Below are 19,340 nucleotides of genomic sequence, written 5' to 3' on the forward strand. Positions count from 1 at the left end.
AGAGACACTGCCAGGTTATATACCATGTTTCCCCAAAAATAAGACTTCGCCGGACCATCAGCTCTAATGCGTCTTTTGGAGCAAAAATTAATGAGACCTGGTCTTATTTTACTATAAGACCTGGTCTTATATAACATAACATAACATAACATAACATAACATAACATAACATAACATAACAACTACCGGGTCTTATATTAATTTTTGCTCCAAAAGACTCATTAGAACTGATGGTCCAGCTAGGTCTTATTTTCAGAGAAACACGGTAGGAGAAGTAGAGGCCCAGTTCTAGTCCTAGGTTTGTACCTTGACTGGGGCTATCATTGAAACAGGCCTGACTAGGAGGCTTCATCCCTGGTATTGTGGAAGAATAATGAAGAAGTTTATCCCATCTTGCAGATCTCAGCAACCTCAAGAGTCTCAGTTCCTCAATGCAACCTTTGGATAAGATCATCTGCTTTGTTTTCTCTACCTCATTGTTATTAGGAAGACAGAATTGTGCAAATCCCAGCACTGTAAGGGTTAATAAAGTTGACTCACATGTTCTCTATAATGGTTGCCATGAAATTGACTCTGCCTCTCCTTCGTTTGTCCGTGGTCCTTTCCTAGTGTGGTAGTTGAAAGAGATATACATTGCTAGGCCACAGCTTAGCTTCTGGGCATGGTTCCATAGTTGTTGAACCAACCTGTGGGTGGTTCTTTGACATTCAAAGGTGTTCTGTAATTTCCAGGTGGTAATAAGTATCAGTTGGTTTATTGATAGGATAGGTAGAAGACTGATTACATGAGGAAAACTGCTCAATGAGTCAAATCAGTCTCATGGAGCTCACTCATTTTCTTTATAGGGAAGTCATCCTCAGTAACTTAGAACTGTACTTCATTATTATTGATTTAAGATGGTGGATACTTACATAATCTATGTTACAGCAATGAAGGAAATTGGTACATTGTTGTAGGAGACAGACTTAAGCAACTGAGAAAGAGTAGATGGAAAAATAACCAACTCTGGCCTTGGACCATAGTTCACCCATCATGAAGTAATTTATTCACAGAATAAATGTAAGGCTGGGAGGTGCATGATTCATTTTGGAAAACTATTTTTCAAAATTGGTCAAAATTAAATGGTAAGAAGTATATGTCGATTATGTTAAATTGATTTTTGTGGAACACCTAATTTCCAGACGGAAAGGACAATCAAAAAAAATTTTTTTAAATGTAACCTGTTGGCCCAACTATGTATCTGTATTATTTTTCCACAGCAGAGGGTAGCAGCATATTGTGTGTACAGAATGAGGTTTGTCTTTGCGTATATGGGGTCCCAGTCTGCCTGAGCCTTTCCCAGTACGCCCCTGGTATCCTGGCATAATTATTAATAGCACCCCCTTTCACTCACAAGGGTCCTGGTTTAGATGAGAAAGTATTTGCCACAGCATTCCTGAAATTCATAAGCTCTTCTTGTGCATTTGAAATTATTTGATTTCTAGAAGTTATATTTAAATATAACTTTCAAAGAATTCAAATAGAGTAAGGCCCACACGTTATTTGTACTGAGTGCCCTGCTGATAGTTTTCTAGATTCAGTTCAGAAGCTGAAAGATCCTAGAGACTGGGAACTCTGGAAAGGTCCCACCCAGAGGGGTAAGCGGAAGAACACCTTCCCCTGACCCTAACAGGTATCATCAGATGGCTTATTCTTGGCCCTTGCTCCTTGAAATATTACCTGTTGCAGAAAATGAGTCATGGTTGTAATAAAATATTCTCAGTTTTAAGAGCTCAATTATGGTATCAGTCAGACCAGGGTTTGAGTTCTGCCCAGCCATTTCTGGGCCACGTCACTTTAGGAGAGTCACTTTGTTGAGACTTTAGTTTCTTCATCTATAAAATGGGGATAATGATAGTGGCCATCACATAGGGGTGTTTTGAGTGGCAAATGAAATAAAGTGTATAATGAACCAAGCTGAGTGCCTGACATGTGGAAAATGTTTAATAAATGTTAACTCTTACATGTTAATATTATTTGGAAAAAGTCTACTTTTGCTTGCAAAGAAAAAAAGTCAACATCTATTTGAACCACCAGGAATTGTCATGAAAGGTAACATTTTCGATCTTTTAAAACTGTTTTCAGCCATTCAAACTGCTGCTTTTTAATATGCTCTAGATCCTGCAAAGCTTTTTCTCATTGACCTTCCCCTGTATGGGAAAGAAGGCAATGATACGCTGGTCCGCTGCCCGCTGACCGACCCAGACGTGACGGATTACTCCCTCACGGGGTGCGAGGGGAAACCTCTTCCCCAGGACTTGACCTTTGTGGCGGATCCCAAGGCCGGCATCACGATCAGAAACGTGAAGCGGGAGTATCATCGCCTCTGCTTGCACTGCTCTGCCTACAAGAAGGGCAAGTCAGTGCTGTCGAAGAAATTTACGCTGAAAGTGAGGGCAGGTATGGGCCCTTTCTTACTTTCTTCTGGGAGTTGGAGCATCTGTTGATCTAAAGGCAACTTCTGTCTTCTCACTGGTCTACCTTAAGGTAGTCAGTCAGGCAGCTGGCTCCTCAGGACACCCCCACAGCCTCACCTCCCCCAGCTTCCAAACAATGTCGGTTGCTTGTGAATTCTTTATTTCACAGTCTCAACCCCATGGGACCAGCCCATGACTACCTCCATCTGGGTGTGTCTGCCGTAGACTATCATTTAGACTGGACTGGGGACAGTGATTAAACCTACTGACTCTAGGACACCCCGGAATTTCATAAAAATTGCACTAAGTGTTCCTTCCAGGAGACACCCGTGGAGAAGCTATAGTTACACTATTTGAAAAGATTAGCATACAGATTATTCTCTCCTTGATGTACTATTGATCTATGAGTCGACGTTCTCCTCAAGCTATTTTCACACATTCTCCAACTCGTCACAATCTGAGGAGGAAAGTACCAACTGACTATGGACCTTATTATTGTGGCATTCTATTTTGGTAGCAGGAAGATATGTAGATTTTGCAGCTCAGGGATCATCTCATTCCATCCCAGTTGGCATTCAGCTAGTGAAGAGCTTTTATTAAGGCTTTTGAAAAGTATGCTCATTGGAATTAAGGAAAATTTGATTATTGAAGCCCTGGGATTTTGAGAAACAAGGAAGGTACTATTTTTACAGTGCCTGGGCAAGATGACTGTTTGGTAAAAAGAATATAATTAGTTGTAGATCACATCCTCATGAAACCAAGGTTATGAGAGGTAAAGATTAATGCCACTTCACTAGGTATGCCAGGGCTTCTGCCTGTTTTGAAACAGCATTGTCCAGGAGCACTGTAATCTAAAGAGGACATTCCTGTCTTTTTCACTCATTATCAATGAATTTACTTGAAGAATGCATGATTTAATTGCTGCTGTCTTCAGATATGTAATACAGATCAGTTAGTGCCATACTTTATATTTTACTTAAAAGATGACAAAATAAGCTGTGTGCACATATGAGGAAAAATGGTAAGTTAAAATGTCATGCGATAATAGAACAAATTATTTGAGGGCCACATTTCTTTTTATTCTAGCCATCAGAGCTGTACCAGTTGTGTCTGTGTCCAAAGCAAGCTACCTTCTTAGAGAAGGAGAGGAATTTACAGTGACATGCTTGATAAAAGATGTATCTAGTTCCGTGTACTCAATGTGGATAAAGGAAAACAGCCAGGTAAGTAAATTGTTTCTTTCATTTTTCTCCATGTATTGTTCTCTCTATGTGGGAGATTATCAGGGTTTTTTTTTATTTTTTTTTCCCCCTAAGTCTATTAATTGTCCTGGGGGGATGGCTCAGCTGGTGTGTCTGTCTGAGGTGGAACTGTCTGGGAGTGTGTCGAGATGCATATTTTCCCCTTTCACAACACCATATGTAGACGTGTACACTCACTATTGATAACAAGCAAATGTCATTTTGTAAATTTATTTTGAGAAAATCGAAGAGAGAACTCTAGACTCAAGTCATCACTTCATGCTGTTTGTTTTGAATGACTTTAGTAGGAAAATTTAAAAAAAAAAAAAGCACAAAAAACAAATAACGGTTGACTTCATAAATATCTTGTTTTTTTAAAGCTATTATCAGTACTCTTCAGGCCAGGTTATTTAAAAGATTGGGAAGAGTTGCCAATTTTTTCCTTCCATGTTTAAAAAGAATAAATGGTCTTAGATATTAACCAGTAAGTTCTTCCCTCCCCCACAAAGTGGCCTTTCCATTTGAGAAGGGGGTTTCTTTTTGTATGGATCTGATTTCCTCCTTGGAGACTGGTTACCTGCGATCAAGTTGCTAATGGTTTTCTACTTGTTTTAGTGGCTGTTAATAAAATGGTTATCTTTAATCCAAAACATTTGGACATGTTTAGATTCTCATTCGTTTAACAAAGGCATATTGAATTGTCTTCTGTACGTCAGATTACTATGTTAGGCATATCTTAAAAAATAAATTTTTAGCCAGTTATAGTTGAAGGTTTTTTTTTTCTCTTTACTCTTAATAATAGCCAAGGTCTTTAAAATGTCCAATTTCCCTAATATGTTGCTTTAAAATTTCCATTGACTGAATTTTCAATAATTTTTGTATGAATAATCTAGGCCATCTAGTTAATAAGCTATCAATGGTGGTTTTTCTTCAGTACACATGTGTGCATTACATTGGAAAAAAGAAATGCTATATTTTTCTCTCCTCCTCTTTTTCCTCCTCATGCCCTATATTCAACAATGGCAACTTCATGCTTGTTTAAAGAATTCTTTGCTAAACAAGTAACCATGGTGATTAGCATAATGCAAAGCATTATGATGGTATTCATATAGTCCTGTGATGGATGATACCTTGTTAAATGAAGCCTGCCGTTGGTTAGGAGAATGGATTGTCCTGTAGACTTGTTTTTGCAAACCAATGGCTCAGAGAAACAAGTTTTAGTTTCCATATCATATAATTTAATAGTAAACAAAAGTGTATATACGGATTTTTGACTAACCTTACAGAACACAATCCCATACTAACTGACTTTCTATAATCCTTAATTTCAGATGAGAGAACAGTTTAGACGGTGTGTGTATTTGAGCCTCTATATAACTTGAAAATTAGCCTTTTTGAGATGAGAAATTAAATTGCCCCAGGCAGTTTTGTTCTGAACCATTTCCCCCAGGAGGCCCTGCATGCCATTCCCAATTAGTCCACTGGCACTGGTAGATAAGCCTTCAGTGTGGGGAGCTCTTTGGGGAAATCCCTGTGTGCACCTCCAAGGGTTAAGGAAAACCAAATCACGTGCAAACAATATGTAATGTGTGACTTCCAGATGGGGCTTATGGCTCTGTGCCAAGGTTCATCCATGAATCTTTTATTGCTATCCTTTGGCTTAATGTGGAATACTTAGCACTGTTAGCATTACCAAATTATCTTAAAAATCCATAGTTGATTTTGGCCATTTAGAATAAGTTTAACTCACAATGAAATTTAGGATAAACTGTTTTAGAGTTTTTGCAATTGCTAGTTTTAAAACATACGGGGAGTCTTGGAGTTTATTCAATATTTGTGAATCTTGGGTAGCTTTTCTAATGCTTTTAAACCTTCACATTTTACTTGCTTTTGATTATGACCTTTGACACTATCCTAAATTATTGTCTTTGGGTTTAGGTGTTGATATTGCATCATTTATGACCAAGCTATTCCTTCCACTGACATTTCAGTGTTCCTGTTTAGCTCCCTATAGTAGACTCTTGGGCTTTTGCAAGAACTAGAAGGAAGATACCTTAAATATAGAATATGGTATGTTATCTGTCCACTGTCACTCTGCCTTTGCAGAGGAAAAGTCTGTGCCATGATGGCCTGGGAAAAGCTATAGAAACTGTCATTTCACCTTGCTATTGAATTTTCTTAACACTTGATCTTAGGCAGTGAAATGGCAGATGTCTATCAATTATTAGAAGAATCTTTTAGAAGGGTATCTTTAAATCTACATAGTGCTCCAAACTGGAGAGGCCTTTGAAGATCTTTGTTCTCTCATTGCCTTTTAGAAACAAAAGACTAGTGGTACCCTTGACTTGCCAAAGATCTCACAATTAACAGAAAGCAGGTTTCTCTTCTTTTTATTTTGAAACATTTAACTTTGGAAGTCAGCTTTTATTTTTAATGTAAAAATTTTCCAAAAATATAACAACATGAGAAAAAAAGAGAAATAGATATAATCCCACCATTGTATATAGCAGTACTGTGCAATGGAAATAAAATACGAGCCTCCTGTGTAATTTTAAATTTTCCAAGAGGCACATGACAAAGAGTAAAAGTAAAATTCATTTTAATAGTATATTTTATTTGACCCAATATATCAAAAATATTATTTTATCATGTAGCTGGCATAAAATTATTAATGGGATATTTTACTTTTTTTTTCATATTAAGTCTTAAAATTTGGGACGTATTTTATATTTTTGACACAATTCAATTTGGAGTATTGCATTTCAAGTGCTCAGTAGTCATATGTGGCTTAGTGTCCTTATAAATGCTATATTGCCTGCATTTTTTTTTCCATATATTCTCTGTCCCCATGCTGCAGTTTTAAGTTACACTCAGTTTATCCTTTTTAAATAGTTTAAACATTTTCTTGTTTTCACATATTTGTTATTTTGATACCTGGTATACATTTAGGTCATCTCCAAGCTTTCACTGCAGTAAACATTTTAGAGCTTTTGTTTTTTGTTGAGTTATTTCCTTGATGTAAATTTGCTGGAGTTGATCAGGGGTATGAACATACTGCCAAGTTGCTTTCCAGAAGGGTTGTTTTGATTTACAATACTGTCGGAATGGTCTAACGCTAAGTTCACTGTGGCCTGGCCAACGAATCACCCTTGATCTTGGTCTATGTCAACATAAGATCCTGTTTACTTTCCTTTTTCAGTTGCTTTTCTCTTCATTGTAATAGGAATGTGTCACATTTCAGAAAATTTGGAAGATGTAGAAAGCTATATGCTACTCCTTTTAATTTTTTCAGAGAGTGGCTATAGTTTATATTATGGGTTTTTTTTTCCATGACATTTTCCGTACAAGAAATCTCTCCATGTCTTTCTGCAGACAAATAAATGAGATGGTGATATCACAAGAGTAGATTCACAATCTTTTCTCTTCAGCTCCTGCTTAAATAATTTGGGCTTGTTTTTATATGTATTATATGTCTTGGAACTCCCTTTAATAGTTGCCAAACTTCTGCTGGATAAAAACTTTAGGATGAATTTCCAAGTTAGTTTTAGACTAACTTGTGATTCTCTTTTTATTCATAAAATAATATACATGTTAATAAAATAGAACATTATTATTAGCAATGTGTTTCTTTCAATCACAGGGATATAGAATAGAAAAAATATGTAACAAAACGAGATATGACATAAGTATGCTGACTCATTATAAAATATTAGTATTCTGTAATATTTCTTGTATAGTGACTTTTAAAATTTGGTACTTAAAAATATTAGCACTGCAGAGAATTTGGAATTACTTTTGCTATAGTTGTTAAGAAATGAATTTTCATGTTTTTTCTAATCATTAATAATGACTATCTTTCAATATAATCCTGTAATACTATGAAGTGTTCCAATGACAGACTTGTCACGATGCTTTATTATTCTTAAGTAGTGTATAATGAATGCTAATATGTAGAAGTTAATTGCTGCTATTTTTAATTTATCCAGGAAAGATCCTGAATATAAATTTTATGGTAATCTTTGGTTTTTTTCTCTCCTTCTGAAACCAGCAGACTAAAGCACAGGTAATGAGTAATAGCCGGCATCAAGGTGACTTCAGTTTTGTACGTCAGGAAAGGTTGACTATCAGCTCAGCAAGAGTTAATGATTCTGGAGTGTTCATGTGTTACGCCAATAATACTTTTGGATCAGCAAATGTCACAACAACCTTGGAAGTAGTAGGTAAATATCTCTATGGGAATGTGTAAATTACTGGCAGTAGTGAAAGAAGAAATTACTAGATAGTTTCCTTTTTATGGAAATGGAATGTTGAACAGATTTTTAGAAATTTTTATTATCACTGAATGAATGAATGAAAATTATCATTGTAGCCTTTTCCAGTTATAGCACAAAAGCAGATTCTATCAGTTTAATAGAGGGAAGTGGAAAGCTGTAATTGAAGTTGTTCAAACCTTTCATTCTCTGTGCTACTCACTCTCTCCTCCCCACCAAAGAAATAAAACATAAGTCGAGCTTTTTAAAAAATTCTAGTTCTTACTAAGTGACTTGAGTTTGAAAATGGATGTAGAATTCCTCTATTGAGGAGCGCAAACGCTTAGAGCTTAAAGTAATTCTCTGACTCTTTTGGTGGGGCTGCTCAGTCTTTTGATGTATTGTTTTAGCACTCATGGTTCTTGCTGGGTAGCAGGAAGGGATGAATTGGGCTTCTCCTCCCCACCCCATTGCACCTTATCGTCCAACCTTACAGGCTGTAGCAGGAACCTTCGGGAATGGGGTCTACAGGGACTGGGTCACTGGTTCTACAGAGCGTAAACTGGAACATGGTAGCTTGTGCCCTTAACGCCCTCATATCTTGTATACACAACACATGGGTTTAGCCTTTTCTTCCCTACTCTAGAAATTTCCCTAAATATTTATTTTCCAAGCATCTACTTAAAGAGAACAGAGTGTTGTGAAGTACCTGATGTTGTTGATTTACAGAAAATAATGATTTTAAATTACTTCATTTGTACATTTTTTTTTTTTTGTCTTTTGAGTATTGTGTGAATTTAATCTGTTTTCTTGTATTTTTAACGCAACCCTATTCTTAATGCTTGACTTTGATTAAGTACTTGTAGGGTGGAGAAATTCTTCATCATGAGCAATAATAAAATGCCATATTTGTTTTCATTGCTCTCCTTTCCCCCATATCTCTTCTGTAATTTTTGTAACAATGTTAGAGGTCTGATTTATCCCACAAAAATTTCAGATAATTTTGGTATTTCTGCCCATGTTGTAATGGAAAGTATCTCAGCAGACTGAACATGAAAAAGACCTTACTTGCAACTATAGACTCAACACAGAGAAAGAGTACAACTCTGTCCCTAAACGTGATTGTGAACCGTTTATTAATTTGAATAGATGGCTATGCTTTTAAAATATTAAACTCCATAAGTGCTAATTTGCTAAGTTGATTAGGGAGCATGTTGATATATCAGCTTTAGCTCCGGAAATCAATTAGTAAGGATGTTTTGAGCATATTGTTGTATGTAATCGCATTTTAAAAATCCACTCATCTATTTCCAAGAATATAACAGTGTAACTGGAAAGACTTGTGGCCAAGAAACCTGAATCTGGTTTTGGATTGTTTTGAGAGTGTGTTGTGATGGGACAAGAACAGGAAGGGACAAAGAGAAAGGTAATTTCTCTAGGGGCTGGGAAAAAGATCTGGATACAGTGTGGAGTAATAGAGAGAACGAGGCTTTAGGATGGCCCGACCTGGTTTTGAGTTGGGGCTCTGCCACCTGGCTTTCTAATGTACCCTACTTTAACTCTGCTTGCATTTTCTCTTCTGAGAAACACAGTCTATAACTCCCAAGACTGTGGGAAGGAGAAAAGGCAGTAAATTTTATATAAGTGCCTGGCATACTGTTTGCATTTGATTAAATATTAGTACATAACCAATTTCTTAATGCAGAAGTACTTGAAAAAAAATCATATTTTATATTATAACAACCCAGATGGAGTTCTTTGATTCTGGTAATTCTTATACTTCATGAATTTGAAGCTCCATTCCACTATAGGACATAAAACTATATTGAGCAAACTGGACTATAGCAAACTCAGAGGGAACTTAAGACAAATATTTTATATAATAGTGGTGATTGTGAGAGAAATAGTTCCATGCAATATTTTCGATTGTGTGGTTTGAATTTATAACCTTGAAAACCTGAAAATTTAATGTAGCATTCAGGTGAAACATTTATTTCCTCAAAATTAACCTAAATTAGCTTAAAGAATGGCAGGGGTTATCATTTATGATTCAGGTATTAGAATAAGGTGGTGGTGTCCATATCCAGTTTTCATTTGGATGGTTTTCCAGTCTCATTTGAAAAATCCTTTTTCAATTGGTACAAAGGGAGTTAGACTCCAGTTTTTGTTCTGAATCTATAGGAAACTTAAAGGGCAGTAAATAATATCATGACAACGTCATGTGGGACTTCAATATATTTAACCAAATAGCACTAGAAATAATAATTTTAAATTTCAAAATTATTTTTTTTAATTTGAAAAAATAGAAAAATAAAATTAGAACTCTTTCATAATCCCACTAACATGACATAACCATTTAAAAAATTTGGTATATTATTTATAGTTTTGAATGCAACAGGGTTTTAATTATATATACAATTTCCTTCTCTCTCTGTCTCTCTCTCTGAAAGTATGTAGAGCCTCTAGGGTATACTATAGTAAGAACAGGCCAGCCTTGGCTTCTCATACACCTGTATTAAAATCTAGGCTCTGACATTGGGTAGCCATGTGTTTGGCTTTCTAGGACTTTTTTTTTTTTTCATTTATAAATTTGGAGTTATAAGCTTTCTATTTCAGAATTGTTATAAGATTAAATATTGTCATAATTATTAAATAAAATGTACACTAAAGTACTTAGGGCACTTCTTGCCACATAGTAAGTATTCCATAAATGGTGGCTCTAAAAATAATATTGGCACTTATGTTCTTTTTCAAGATGTTTTTATATTATTATTATTATATAATCATTTCTAAGGGTTACTTTATTTATTTAACCAGTTTCTCATTTTTAAAATTATTATAACTAGTGTAAGTAGCACTTCCGTATGTAGCTATCCACCTCACTCAAATGGAAATTACAGGGTTTAAATTGAAGAATAATTTTTAAAAATCTACATTATGAGATGCTTTCTAAGAGTTGTGCCAATTTACAATGTGTCATTCAGCGTGACACTTTGCTACACTTACAAAAATTATTGGGTTTATTTCAAATTAGTTTTGCTATTTTTCCAAAGGATAGTATACTTTATTTTTGAAACAGCTTTATTGAAGTATTGACATTTTTAATTAGTGAAAAGTGCTCCCTTATTTTAATTACTAGTTTAAATACTTTCCTTCTATATTTTTATGTCCTCTTTTCCTATTACCTTAATTAATTTTACTATGTAGTCATTTTAAAATGTTTATTCAGATTTGTCTTTTATGATTTTTTCTTCTGTTGCGTCTAAAAAAGCCTAAATATCTGCGCCCTTTATAGAAGTTTTATAGGAGTTGGTTCCTTGTTTAGTTAAAGATACGGTTTGATTGTTAAAATGCTGTCCTTGATTTACCTCTGATATATTAATATAATATGAAAAGACCCAAATTTACTTAAAATACTAAAAAACATTCTTTCAACATTTTTATTGAACATCAAAGGCTCTCTTTCCCTTCTTGATTTATGATACCTTCTTATCACATATACACTTATACTGAGTCTGGGTATGGGCTAACTATTTAGTCCAAATAGTTTTTAACCTAATAAACATCAAGACTAGTACTTAGAGAAGACTTATAAGATGGTGATAGATCTTTAAGAGCGTCGTTTAAGAGACAGAGATGGGAGAATAAATATTTCATGTGTGTGTCCTTTCTCACATTATGACAGTGATTCTAGAAGAGCAAAATAAAATGTCAAATGGCGAGTTTAAATTCTCTTGTTATTGCCAAGTCATACTGGAAATCAATCAATCACCTTTGTAATCCAAAGATGAAGTTGTGTTTTTTGTTGGGTAGCTGTGGACAATGGTTTCTTTCTGTTTAATTCTGTTGTGATTAGATAAAGGATTCATTAATATCTTCCCTATGGCGAATACTACAATATTTGTAAATGATGGAGAAAATGTAGATTTGATTGTTGAATACGAGGCATATCCGAAACCTGATCACCAACAGTGGATATATATGAACAAAACCTTCACTGATAAATGGGAAAATTATCCCAAGTCTGAGAATGAAAGTAATATCAGGTAAGAAATGAGCCTTGCTCTAAGGATTATACCTTTTCCTCGTCTTGCACTTGGCTTACCAGGTCCTATTTCTGTGACCTATAAATGTATGAGAGGATACCTTGCATAGAAGGAAGTTTGGGGTTGCTTCCTGAGTCTTCTTCCCAGTATTTCATTTTGCTGTGTATTTCAGGCACCCCAAAAAAGTCAGTGCCTCAGTTTTCTCATTTGTAAGATGGAGGATAGTTCTTTCCAGAGTTCTGAGGGTGCTTCAAAAGCAATGACTGGCATATACTAGAGACACATTAAATAATTCTCTTCAGAGAAAGAGGAAAGTTAGTGTACTTACTCATTTGTTTTTCAACTGTAAGAAAACTAAGAATCATTAAGTAGCTTTGGGCCAGACAGTGAACCTGAGCTCTTTTACAGTAGACCTCTCATTTGATCTTCAAAACATTTATAACAAAATATAGTAGCAATAATAGCACTATGTATAAGCTGTGTGCACTTTTTTCCTGCCTTGTGCTGTTCTAAGTACCCTTTGTGTATTAATTCAATTTTAGTCCTCACAAACCCTATGAGTAGGCACTCTTATTTCCCTCATTTCTGTAGAAGAGTTCAATAATTTGACCCAAATCAAACAGCCAATAAGAGGTAAGTGCCTAGATAGAATTTCTATTTTTACAGTCAGGAGCTGTTGGCTATTGTGAGAATGTGGGTGAGAGCCGATGCTGTCCTGGACCAAGGTCTAAGGGTTGGAGGGAAGAGGACGGATTTGGGAGGTGTCCAGGCTACCCCCTTAACAAGACTTTGTGATTAAGAGGGTAGGAGAGAGAGGGAAGAGCTGAAGATGCCCTTTAGGAGTTTGGATCTGTCAGTCACGGTGAGAGGTGAGGTGATACCATTTGAGGAGAGGAGTGGGACTTGGGGTTTGTTGAATTTGAGGTTTGCTGAATTTGCGGTTGACCATGGCATCTTGAGAGACGTTCAGGTAGGAGGTATCCTAGGTCAGGGTACCTAGAAGCAGAGCTTGGGGCAGAGGTTCTCTGGCAAGGGGTTCATTAAGGGAGAAAGAGACTTGCCAGGGCGTGGAGGAGGACCAGGGTGGGGAGGAGAAATGAGGAAAGGATGTGGGTGAGGTGAAGCTGAGGTACAGTCTGATCCCAAGGGTGCTCTGGAGCTGAGCCCTTGTCCCTCCCCATGGTCAGTCACTCATTCGCTGTAAACCCGGCAGACAGTCAGCTTCCAAGTGGGTCTAAGTGCGCAAGGTGGGAGCCATTATTAGCTGCATCCACTGCAGGGGGCATGGCGGCATGAAAATAGCTCAGAAGAGGAGGCATGGCCAGAGAAGTCTGGACTAGAGGTAAAAACATGAACGTGTAAACAAATAGCAGGTAGTTCAGTGCATGAGTGGAGAGCCTGTGCCAGGGGCCTGAACACCCCACTGCGTACGTCTAGTTGGCTGTGTACCTCCTGTGGGTTGAGGGCACGCTGTCCACACCGGAGGCCAGGTTAGTAACACCCCCAACGGCCCATGTACTCAGTCTGCACAGACACATCTGGTGGCCCTGCAGTGAAACAGAAGCTCGATTAGCAAGTACTGCAAAGAACACTCAAGAAGTAAAGGGGTTAAGAGGTAAAACCAGGAGATTGTGGTGTTGCAAGAAGAAGGAAGGTGAGGGCAACCATATTGACCTTGCTGTGAGAGCCCTGCGGTGTCTGCCAGTCTGGGGTTTTTCCAGGCCAATGTTGCTAAAGCAAAGCAGGGCAGGTGAGTTCACGACACTGTTGAGAAGGTGGCTCTGAGGACAGCACAAGAGGAGGGAGAGGCTGTAGTCTCCGTGAGGTGGCCTTTTTACCAAGAAAGACTTTTCCCACTCTGTATTCTCACATGACAGGCACATGTCCCAAATTAAATATGTATGTGTATGTTTGTGTTTGTTAAGGTGGATCTTGTTCATACTGAGTTAAGTGAGCTGTGTTTTCCCTAAACAGGCGTATATTTCCAGATAGAAACTGGAAATGACATGAGCTTGAGGCAGGCCATCCACAGGTGATTGATTTATTGTCATTTCTTTGTAGATATGTAACTGAACTTCATCTAACCAGATTAAAAGGGACTGAAGGAGGCATTTACACATTTCTAGTGTCCAATTCGGATGCCAATTCTTCCGTGACATTTAATGTTTACGTGAACAGTGAGTAAAATAAATGACTCCTTATCTTTTAATTTTTTTTTATCATTTTAAGTTTTGGTTCGTGTTTGTAACAGCTGCAGACCTGAGCTCATTGTGTACTATGTAAATAATATTTCATGATAATTTTGACCTACAAGATCCCGTGGTTTGGCGGTTGGAACAATGTGTGCGAAAACCAATTCCTTGTCCTACATTTCACTGACCACGGGACCTTGTAGATGTTCCTCAAATTCTGTGTGCTGCCTTTGAAGTTTTAAATAATATAGTTCTTTGAGGGACAATGCATTATTATTGATTGTCAAAATGGGGAGCCAGAGGTTGAAGAGGCGCTGGATTATGGTATTAGGTGGAAAAGAGATGCTATCAAGCCCTGACGTGATTTCTTTGTTATGATGCTCACCAGCTGGGGATTTTGCCAAGTGCAGGGCTTCCTCCTGGCTCTGCCCTGGGGCTTATCTGCATTTCCAAGGAAGGGTGGCAGGTGCCTGCCACACCACATCAGCCAGAGGACCCAAGGATGAGAGGCTTCCAAAGACAGAATTCCAAGGCAGTGGCCCACAAAATGGCCATCGGAATTAGCCATTCTGGGTTTGTGGGGTGATGAGGAGACAACCTGGAATAGTCCCTAGAGAATAACTTAGTAACTGCTGAGCACTGGGGGTGTGTCTGGTAGTAGGATGGGAGCCAATTCCTTGCCCACAAGGAGCTTACCTTGCTGTATGAAGTGATTTTTGCATTATTATCTCACTGATACTGCTTCTCAATGATACGAGGGATGGGTAGCATGATCCATGTACAAATGAAGACAAAAACCAGCTACTAAGTGATACTTGGGGTATTTTTGATTGCTGATCTGGAGCCTTTTGACTATACCAGTGTTTTCAAAATTGTGTTTCTTGAACAAGATAAGTATTTAGATAAAAGAGGGTCACGTCTGTGCAGTTAAACACTTTCCTTAACAACAGGCTTTCTCAGGATCCTTAGTATGCTGATGTGTGTTGTGCCTTCCTAGGAGCGGGCTGTGGAATGGAGGGTATATCTCAAACTTGTTTGACCACAAAACTCTTCTTTTTCCAAGGGAATCACATTAATTAATATCTCAGTTCCTTGAGACAGTTTTGATTATACGGTATTTCATTAGCCTGCAATTCAGGTATCTCTCGATTAATTCAGGTGTTAATCAGAGGAGCTTAGTGTATTGCACATGGGCACAATTACCTGCTTCTGAAAAATTTTAATACTCAAGTAACTTAAGAGACAGTTGCAGGTAAATCAACATCCTTGCAAGCATATTATACATACTCTGTCCACATAAAACTTTATTTTGTGTGCTCTGGTGTGGTGCTTCTCAATCTATGCTAAAAGACCTTTTGTTTTTTTGAAATTTGCAATTTATTCTGGACCAATATTTCTTATAAAATATAGTAACAACCAGTTAGTAGAAAGTGAAGTGAAAAAGAACAGAGATACACAAACTATAAGATGGTAGTTTGTTTTTGTTTTTTTTTTTAGACTCAACAGATATAAAAGTTACTAACAAATTGTTCCATCTAAATGCTTATTCTCAGTTTCTGGACTTAGCCTCCTGTGGACTAGTGACAGCAGATCACGGAAGTGACCTCCACAGACCTAACTTTGAGAAGCTCAGTAGTTGGGAATTTTATAAAATTAGCACCTTTTGTATATCTTTCCTTGGCTTCAAGGCCAAGTAGGCATTAAGATTTGCCTCTTTTTCTGTTTTTCATGCTTCCATTTGCTAATGTGTGGTGTGCTAGTTGGTGATGAGTCACTGACCTTAGAAAGACGTCTCTGAAGTCACCCTTACTTTTATCTGGGTGACAAAATTGCTACCATTTTACTTACAAGGTCAATTTGCCAATCTGACAGGATCAGTATTAAGTCCCTCCGCTGGTGAACTCATGCCTGTTTGAAACTAGGTGGGAAATAGCATTAACTTTCCCAAATGATCCTTTCTAGATTTTGTGTTAATCCAGGAGCCTTATCTGTATTCTGGAGCCTGGGTCGCAGACATGCACCCAGCATTTACTGCGCTCCTGATTCATGCCACTGGGCGAACAGATGAGGGTAGTGTAGTCCCTGCCCTTTTAGGTTAAGCTCTTCAGGAAGTCTTTTTATTGATGTCAATTTGTTACAAACACTAAATTGACTAAAGGCATTTATTTCACTCACCTAACACATGGGATTTCTTGATCTCCAAATGCTTTGATAGAGGTAGCATTTTTATGTGACACTTAAAACATTTTTGCCTCTGGTGGATTATGTCCCATTGCTCTTCACAGATATACTTAGCTAATTTCTGTGTTCATTTTTTTTGGGGGGGGTGGGGGAAATTAAAAAGAGTTCTAGTTAGCACTATTATGGGGCAAGAATTTTTTTTTATGTTAAAACTTAAAATCAAAAGCTAAAAATAGTTTTAAAATTTAAAATTGGAGCAGTTGTGTCCATTTTGACATAACATTTTAGCTGAGCCAAATACTTATGTAGATCTGTGTGATTCATTCTGTAAAGAAGCTTAGCCCCCAAGGATGAAAGAAATTGCACTCTGCAAAAATTAAAGTTAATAAAAATCAGAATAATTGCATAGTGTTAGTGCAGAAATTCAGGCAACTTTTACTCAGTGACATTGACGCATAATTGCTTAATAGATTCACCTTTAGAAATGCTCATGAAAATCTTTGATTTTTGAATTATTAAATGTTTGGTGGCTGAAAAATCAATTTGTTTTGAAAATTCTACATGTAGATTTGAGTAGAGTGAGAGAGAGGAAAAGAGAGAGAGAGAGAGATTGAGAAAGAGAATTAGTTTTAATCACTTATGTGGGAGGTTTTTAAAAAAACTATGTTCTGTCTGTGTTAAGGGAAAAATTGCAACATGTAAAGCTTGAAAATATTTTAGTAGTGTTTTTAACCTCTCTAACCAAGCCAAAATTTACAGGGGTCTGTTAAGTTGGTTCAGTGACATTAAAGGTGGTTTATAATGGCCACGAGTTGTAATATTTGCCATTTTTGAGCAAAACTTCCAGTGGAAACTGATGGGAGTTTTTATTAAAAAAAATCAATGATTCTTTGCATTGAACTTGGCATTACTGTAATTACTCTTGCATTGCTTATCAGAGATGTATACAGAAATCATATTCTTAGTTCTAAAAAAGTTTGATGCCCTTTGCTGAAAATGGCCATTTGTTTCCCTTGCAGATCAAAATTGGTAGAAATAAAGTTCTAAAAACTTAAGAAACTATATCTTAAGTACTTTTTTTTTTACACTTTTCCAATAAGTATTCATTGTTAGTTAAGCTACAATTCAGGATCCCAGCGTGGGATGTACCCAGGTTCCCCTTCACCTCCCTGGGAGAAAGATGGAAGACAGAGGAGATGTGGGGTGGAGCCAGTTTAGATCTTCCCAGGAAACATGCCTTGTGCCCGGCGGTCCTCCCAGGCTGATACCCAGGGCAGAGGGACTTGTACACATGCCGGTACCATTTGCACAAACCGACATCACCCCCTTTAGCAGTCATTGTCTTTTCACAGCAGTGAAAGTCCAGGTAGTTCTGCCAACAGTTCCTGTCTGGTTCTGGTTGGGAAAGCGACTGTCAAAAGGGGCAGGCTGGTAATTCTTGATCTTGGTCTTGATGTCTTCTGACATGTTGCTGACTCCTAAAACGCGCCCCTGAAGCAGCTCCCAGCTCAATGGGACCCTCAGCAAAGATGCTTCCGTCAGACCGGAAGCAGAATTAAGACGGTCAAAGTACTTTCTTAATAGGCACTACTCTTTCCAAAATTCCTGGAGGTGTTAGACATCGCCAAGATTCTATAGGTAGCTTGTGATATTTGTTTAGAAACCTATGGTCTCTTTGATTACAATAAATGTCACACAATAAGGTTTTTACCACATCCAGGTACAAATAAATGGCCAAACATATGTTTTAACCCTAATTTATCCACTTGACTCTTTTTCCTTCCCACTCAATATTTCTTGAATAAATTTTAGACGTTATAGTGAATCTAAATGTAAATTAGTAATGTAAATATTTTATAATTTTATTTTGGCTTATAATTTAAAATATCCCATGTGAATCCTGCGATAATTTACATAATTTTGGAAAGAAATTATGATTGATATAATAAATCATTTGTTTTTCAAACCTCTGGAATAATTTCAAGAAGATCTAGTAACTATTTTTCTTCTTTCTTAAGGTATAATTGACAAAATTGTAAGATTGATGGTTTCATATATATACTACATTGTGAAAGGATTCCCTCCATAGAGTTAATTAACATATTCATCACCTCACATACTTACCCATTTTTGTTTAGCTTTGTTTTGTTGTGTTGTCTTTTGGTGAGAACATTTAAGATGTCCTCACGTAGCAAATTTTAATTATATATTACAGTGTTATCAACTATAAGTTCTATGTTATACATTAGATCCTCAGACTTTATTTATCTTATAACTGAAAGTTTGTACCCCTTTTTCAACTTCTCCCTACCCACCACTTCCACCCCCCAGCCCTGGTAACCACTTTTCTACTGTGTCTATGAGTTCAACTTTTTTTTTTTTTTTTTTTTAAGATTACACATATAAATGATACCATACAACATGTGATGTGTCTTTTTTTCCTCCTGGCATATTTTACTTAGCATAATGCCCTCCAGGTTCATCCATGTTGTCACAAATGACAGGAGTTTCTACTCTTAAGGCTGAATAATATTCCATTGTGTACACATCACATTTTCTTGATCCATTTATTCGTTGGTGGACACTTACGTTACATCCGTACCTTGGCTATTGTGAATAATGCTACATTGAACATAGTGGTGAAGATACTTCTTCAAGATAATGGTTTTGTTTCCTTGGGATATATACCCAGAAGTGGGTCATATGGTGATGCTATTTTTAATTTGTTTGAGGAACCTCCATACTGTGGTTTATAGCGGCTGCACCAGTTTACATTCTCAACAACAATGCAGGGGGGCTCCCTTTTTCTCCACTTTCTCTCTAGCACTTGTTAGTTGATTTATAATTGACATTCTTACAGGTATGAGATGGTATCTTATTGTAGTTTTGATTTGCTAGTAACCTAAAATGACACTTCAAAACATTATCTGGTAGCATTTTCAGATCAGTATTCTGAATTTAAAATTTTGGGCAA

The 19,340-nt window shown here is 36.9% G+C and overlaps 1 protein-coding gene and 1 pseudogene across 6 annotated transcripts in view; one reads left to right on the forward strand and one right to left on the reverse strand.

Moving 5' to 3' along the window:
- The window catches only part of KIT (KIT proto-oncogene, receptor tyrosine kinase), an 80,345-nt gene that overhangs the window by 35,476 nt on the left and 25,529 nt on the right, over nt 1-19,340 (forward strand). For 4 of the 6 annotated variants that reach the window (XM_033106418.1, XM_033106420.1, XM_033106423.1 and 1 more), the window contains exons 3-7: nt 2,158-2,439; nt 3,543-3,679; nt 7,746-7,917; nt 11,804-11,993; nt 14,055-14,170. In XM_033106418.1, the coding sequence (XP_032962309.1) occupies nt 2,158-2,439; nt 3,543-3,679; nt 7,746-7,917; nt 11,804-11,993; nt 14,055-14,170 (897 nt within the window). The remainder of the gene's footprint in view (nt 1-2,157; nt 2,440-3,542; nt 3,680-7,745; nt 7,918-11,803; nt 11,994-14,054; nt 14,171-19,340) is intronic. The other 2 variants (XM_033106419.1, XM_033106421.1) reach the window with 1 other exon arrangement.
- Nucleotides 17,581-17,902, reverse strand: LOC117022390 (cytochrome c oxidase subunit 6B1-like; annotated as a pseudogene).

This window comes from Rhinolophus ferrumequinum, chromosome 5 (assembly GCF_004115265.2).
Source record: "Rhinolophus ferrumequinum isolate MPI-CBG mRhiFer1 chromosome 5, mRhiFer1_v1.p, whole genome shotgun sequence".
Lineage (NCBI taxonomy): Eukaryota > Metazoa > Chordata > Mammalia > Chiroptera > Rhinolophidae > Rhinolophus > Rhinolophus ferrumequinum.